Source organism: Pseudochaenichthys georgianus, unplaced genomic scaffold (assembly GCF_902827115.2).
Source record: "Pseudochaenichthys georgianus unplaced genomic scaffold, fPseGeo1.2 scaffold_517_arrow_ctg1, whole genome shotgun sequence".
Taxonomy (NCBI): Eukaryota; Metazoa; Chordata; class Actinopteri; order Perciformes; family Channichthyidae; genus Pseudochaenichthys; species Pseudochaenichthys georgianus.
The window spans coordinates 55,001-60,317 of record NW_027263078.1 but is presented as its reverse complement, the minus strand read 5'-3'; the positions used below and the strand labels follow the sequence as shown (position 1 = coordinate 60,317).

The 5,317-nt window shown below is 47.5% G+C and overlaps 1 protein-coding gene across 1 annotated transcript in view; it reads left to right on the top strand.

Annotated features, from left to right (window-relative positions):
* LOC117442982 (disks large-associated protein 1) overlaps positions 1 to 5,317 on the top strand; it is a 69,901-nt gene that overhangs the window by 49,537 nt on the left and 15,047 nt on the right. Inside the window, 3 exon segments of the mRNA XM_071202528.1 lie at positions 33 to 76; positions 78 to 395; positions 1,643 to 1,725. Of these exon segments, the coding sequence (XP_071058629.1) occupies positions 33 to 76; positions 78 to 395; positions 1,643 to 1,725 (445 nt within the window).

Below are 5,317 nucleotides of genomic sequence, written 5' to 3'. Positions count from 1 at the left end.
AAACTCTCTCTCTCTCTCTTTCCTCCCTGCAGTGTCATCATGCATCACCACCTACAAGAAGACGCCCCCCCCGGTGCCCCCCCCGCACCACCCCGTCCAAACCCTTCATCTCCATCACGGCTCAGAGCAGCACCGAGTCGGCCCAGGACGCCTACATGGACTCTGGCCCTCGCTCGGGCATCAGCTCCCAGCCGGGCCTCTCCAACTCCACGGAGAGCATCGACTCCATGAAGGCGCTGACGGCGGCCATCGAGGCGGCCAACGCTCAGGTGCACGGCCCCGCCAGCCAGCACGTCTCCAACAGCACCATCACCATCACGTCAACGTCCACCTCCACCGGAGACAGCAAGGCGCAGAGGGAGGCGCTCCGCAAGTGCCTCTCCATCGGGATCCAGGTTCGTGCACCAGGCGGGGTTTCCTTTTTTTGTTTTAATTACTTTAAGGAGTGCAGATTTAACAATACAACAACATGTGTTACACAGCATTGCATCGCTTACACATCCTGACTTCACATGATAAAAAAAACGCAACAAATCTAAAATAATAATGAATTAAAAACATGAAAAATTAAGATATAATACAAAATAAATTTAAAAAAAAAGAATAACTAGAGGGGGGACATATCAACTTAGTCACGGGTAGGACTTTCAATTAATTAATATACTCTGAACACAAATATAAACGCAACACTTTTGTTTTTGCTCCCATTCTTCATGAGATGAACTCAAAGATCTAAAACATTTTCTATAAACACAAAATAACCATTTCTCTCAAATATTGTTCACAAATCTGAAAAAATTTGTGATAGTGAGCACTTCTCCTTTGCCGAGATAATCCATCCCACCTCACAGGTGTGGCATATCAAGATGCTGATTAGACAGCATGATTATTGCACAGGTGTGCCTTAGGCTGGCCACACTAAAAGGCCACTCTGAAACGTGCAGTTTTGCTTTATTGGGGGGGTCTGGGGGGGTCCGAAAACCAGGCGGTATCTGGTGTGAGGGGTAGGGGTAGGGGTAGGGTTAGGGTAATGTTGTGAATCGAGTGGCCTGTGTTCGTCGTCCATAACATACGCCTGCCCATACCATAACCCCACCACCACCATGGGCCACTCGATTCACAACATTACCCTACCCCTACCCCTAACCCTAACCCTAACCCTAACCCTAACCCTACCCCTACCCCTCACACCAGATACTGACTGGTTTTCGGACCCCCCCCCAGACCCCCCCAATAAAGCAAAACTGCACGTTTCAGAGTGGCCTTCTATTGTGGCCAGCCTAAGGCACACCTGTGCAATAACCATGCTGTCTAATCAGCATCTTGATATGCCACACCTGTGAGGTGGGATGGATTCTCTCGGCAAAGGAGAAGTGCTCACTATCACAGAGCTTTTCAGATTTGTGAACAATATTTGAGAGAAATGGTTATTTTGTGTTTATAGAAAATGTTTTAGATCTTTGAGTTCATCTCGTGAAAAATGGGAGCAAAAATAAAAGTGTTGCGTTTATATATTTGTTCAGTGTATGATATAAATGGCTGCCATTTCTCATAAAACGTCTCTGGGTGTCCGGCGGGGTTCTGCTCTGAAATAGTTTAAACTTAAGATAGTTCTGATAGTTTCTCCCCCTCCTCCTCTCAGGTGGACCCGGAGGAAGAAGAAGAGTCGACGGAGGAACCGTCAAAGTTCCAGTCGATAGGAATCCAGGTGGAGGATGAGCGACGGTGAGTAGAGAGGAAGAGGAGGAAGGATGTGAAACTAGGATAGGAGGGAGGAGGCAGAGATCTGGGTTTCACTCATCTCGAGATGATCAGTCTCTTTTCACAGAGGGGACACGTGTTGATGTAGAAGAGACATGAAGAAGAGGGGACACATGTTGATGTAGAAGAGACATGGAGAAGAGGGGACACATGTTGATGTAGAAGAGACATGGAGAAGAGGGGACACATGTTGATGTAGAAGAGACATGGAGAAGAGGGGACACATGTTGATGTAGAAGAGACATGGAGAAGAGGGGACACATGTTGATGTAGAAGAGACATGGAGAAGAGGGGACACATGTTGATGTAGAAGAGACATGGAGAAGAGGGGACACATGTTGATGTAGAAGAGACATGGAGAAGAGGGGACACATGTTGATGTAGAAGAGACATGGAGAAGAGGGGACACATGTTGATGTAGAAGAGACATGAAGAAGAGGGGACACATGTTGATGTAGAAGAGACATGGAGAAGAGGGGACACATGTTGATGTAGAAGAGACATGAAGAAGAGGGGACACATGTTGATGTAGAAGAGACATGGAGAAGAGGGGACACATGTTGATGTAGAAGAGACATGGAGAAGAGGGGACACATGTTGATGTAGAAGAGACATGGAGAAGAGGGGACACATGTTGATGTAGAAGAGACATGGAGAAGAGGGGACACATGTTGATGTAGAAGAGACATGAAGAAGAGGATAGAAGCTGGACTTGTGGAGACAGGGAGGTGTGTGATATGGAGTGCACTGGCTTCCCTGCAGCAGCTGGTTCGTGGTAGTTCTGGCATCAGAGCCCCCCCCCCCCCAAAGGGGCCCCAAGTGACAGCTGGGCCCAGAGGATGTGGTGCTGGGTTGGGGGGTGGGGGGGTGACAGCCATCTGTTGCTGCAGTCATTGTGATTCAGGCTGTTTGTGAGGAGGGAGTTTTATAGGGTTTGTTTAGCTCTGCTGTGCTGTCAGATACTCTCTCCCTCTCCCTCTCTCTCTCCCTCTCCCCTCTCTCTCCCTCTCTCTCTCCCTCCCTCTCTCTCTCTCTCTGTCTCTCTCTTCTCCCTCTCTCTCTCTCCCTCCCTCCCTCTCCCTCCCTCTCTCTCTCTCTGTCTCTCTCTCTCCCTCTCTCTCTCTCCCTCCCTCCCTCCCTCCCTCCCTCTCTCTCTCTCTCCTTCTCCCTCTCTCTCCCTCCCTCCCTCTGTCTCTCTCCCTCTCTCTCTCTCACTCTGCAGTCTACTCAGATCTTGTACTTGAGTAAAAGTAGAAGTACTCAGGTCTTGTTCTTGAGTAAAAGTAGAAGTACTCAGATCTTGTAGTAAAAGTAGAAGTACTCAGGTCATGTACTTGAGTAAAAGTAGAAGTACCAGAGTGTAGGAATACTCTGTCACAGTAAAAGTCCTGCATTCAAAATGTTCCTCAAGTGAAAGTAGAAGTACTCAGATCTTGTACTTGAACTAAGTAGAAAAGTATTCTCATCTAAATATAGTGAAAGACAGTGAAAGTAGTCGTTGTGCAGATTGGTCCATTTCAGAATAATATATATGATATGTTTTATAATGATTGATCATGAAAGTGTTCTCAAAGCTGGTGAAGGTGCAGCTAGTCTGAAGTACTTTGTAGACTGCAGGGTAGCTGGTGAAGGTGCAGCTAGTCTGAAGTACTTTGTAGACTGCAAGGTAGCTGGTGAAGGTGCAGCTAGTCTGAAGTACTTTGTAGACTGCAGGGTAGCTGGAGGAGGAGCAGCTAGTCTGAAGTACTTTGTAGACTGCAGGGTAGCTGGTGAAGGTGCAGCTAGTCTGAAGTACTTTGTAGACTGCAGGGTAGCTGGTGGATTCACTCCAGGTGGAACTAAAGTCTGATTCAACACTTGGTTACATTGTTTATTATTCATCCACATCTGTGAAGTCACTAAAGGTATAAATACATGTAGTGGAGCCTCTGCTGGGACTCACGGGCATTTCTGGTTTCTCTCTTTGTCCTCTTTGGTTCTCCTCGGTGAAAACACTGCCCTTCTGTTCCCCGGGGACACATTTAGCCGCCGCGCCACTGCTGGTGGTTTTCCCGCTGCAGCCGAGGCGTGCTACGGGGATTCAGAGAGACATCACCTCTAATCAAAGGTCACAGTGAGGGCCGAGTCCAACACACACTCGCACTGTGTCAGGGAATGTGAGGGGCTTTCTGAAAGGGGGCGGACTCGGCCGACTGACCCGGCTCTGAGTTCCCCGGCTGCCAAGTCAATATTAACTCCCAGACACCTCTGCAGACACCCTGCAGAGGCTCCATGCTGTGCGGCCGGAGCGTCCCCTGGTTAATGTTTGGCAGTCGGGGGAAGTGTTGGTGCATCTCTGCTTGTTGGCATGCATACGAGTGTGTGTGTGTGTGTGTGTGTGTGTGTGTGTGTGTGTGTGTGTGTGTGTGTGTGTGTGTGTGTGTGTGTGTGTGTGTGTGTGTGTGTGTGTGTGTGTGTGTGTGTGTGTGTGTGTGTGTGTGTGTGTGTGTGTGTGTGCGTGTGCGTGTGTACTTGGGAGGTCTACATTAGATTCCCAGACAGTGAGAGTGCCAAGCTCCAGAATTGAGCGTGTGTGTGTGTGTGTGTGTGTGTGTGTGTGTGTGTGTGTATGCTGCAGGTCATAACCTCACCTCGCTGTTTGAACTGTGAGTAAGTGAGAGGGAGTGGAAGAGAGCCGTGAAATACGAGGAGAACATGCTTGTCTTCACACAGGTTTCTGATTTGTTGGGAGATTAAAAATAAGCTGATGCCGACTTTTAAAGACGTTACAAACATCTAGTCTCGTCAAATCTTGAAAAAACGGATGCAAAGAATATACTGTGAGGTTAAAAGGTGGTGGAATTTAATGGCTTCATTTCACTTTTTGCGTCTTACAAGTGTCTTTGCAGACACAGAGGGAAGTGGGGCATTGCCCGTCACCTTAGCGACGAAACCATATTCACGGCCATCTTGAAAGTAAATGACAGCTCAGACCTCCCTGTCTTTTCACGTGTGTCCCGCCAGACAGACACTCGTGCTTCATTGTTCTCTGTCCTCCACCTATCACTAGACAACTTTTGATATCTGCACAAGACGCCAGGCTGCTTTTATGTTCATGGACGCATCAGGATGTCCTTGTGTTTTTAATTTGAGACGTTTTCGGTGCAAAAAATAGCAACATTTATTTTGTAGAAACAACTTTCCGTCACCCCCCTCTGAATATTTTCTTGATGACACAACCTCTTTGAAAATCTGCACAGCTATCCACTTCACCATTTCATCTACTGTAGTATTTCACATATTTCATATATATTTTTATGTTCAATTCTTTCTTCTTAGAGTATTTTTTTGTTTTAAAAGTTGTATTTTTGCTCCTTTCCTCACAACGTATCGCCTCGAAGCTGCTGTAGTTTCTCTTACTGTTCCACTAAAGCTTCTGATTCACAGTCTCTCCTCGATAGTAGTGTTTCTCTCTCGCCACACCTCCTCGCTCTCCTCTCCGTGTTGATGTGTCTCGTCTCTGTCTGGTTGTTTGGCCTTGCCCCTGCAGGAAGTAGTTAGCCGGCTGATAGAGAGG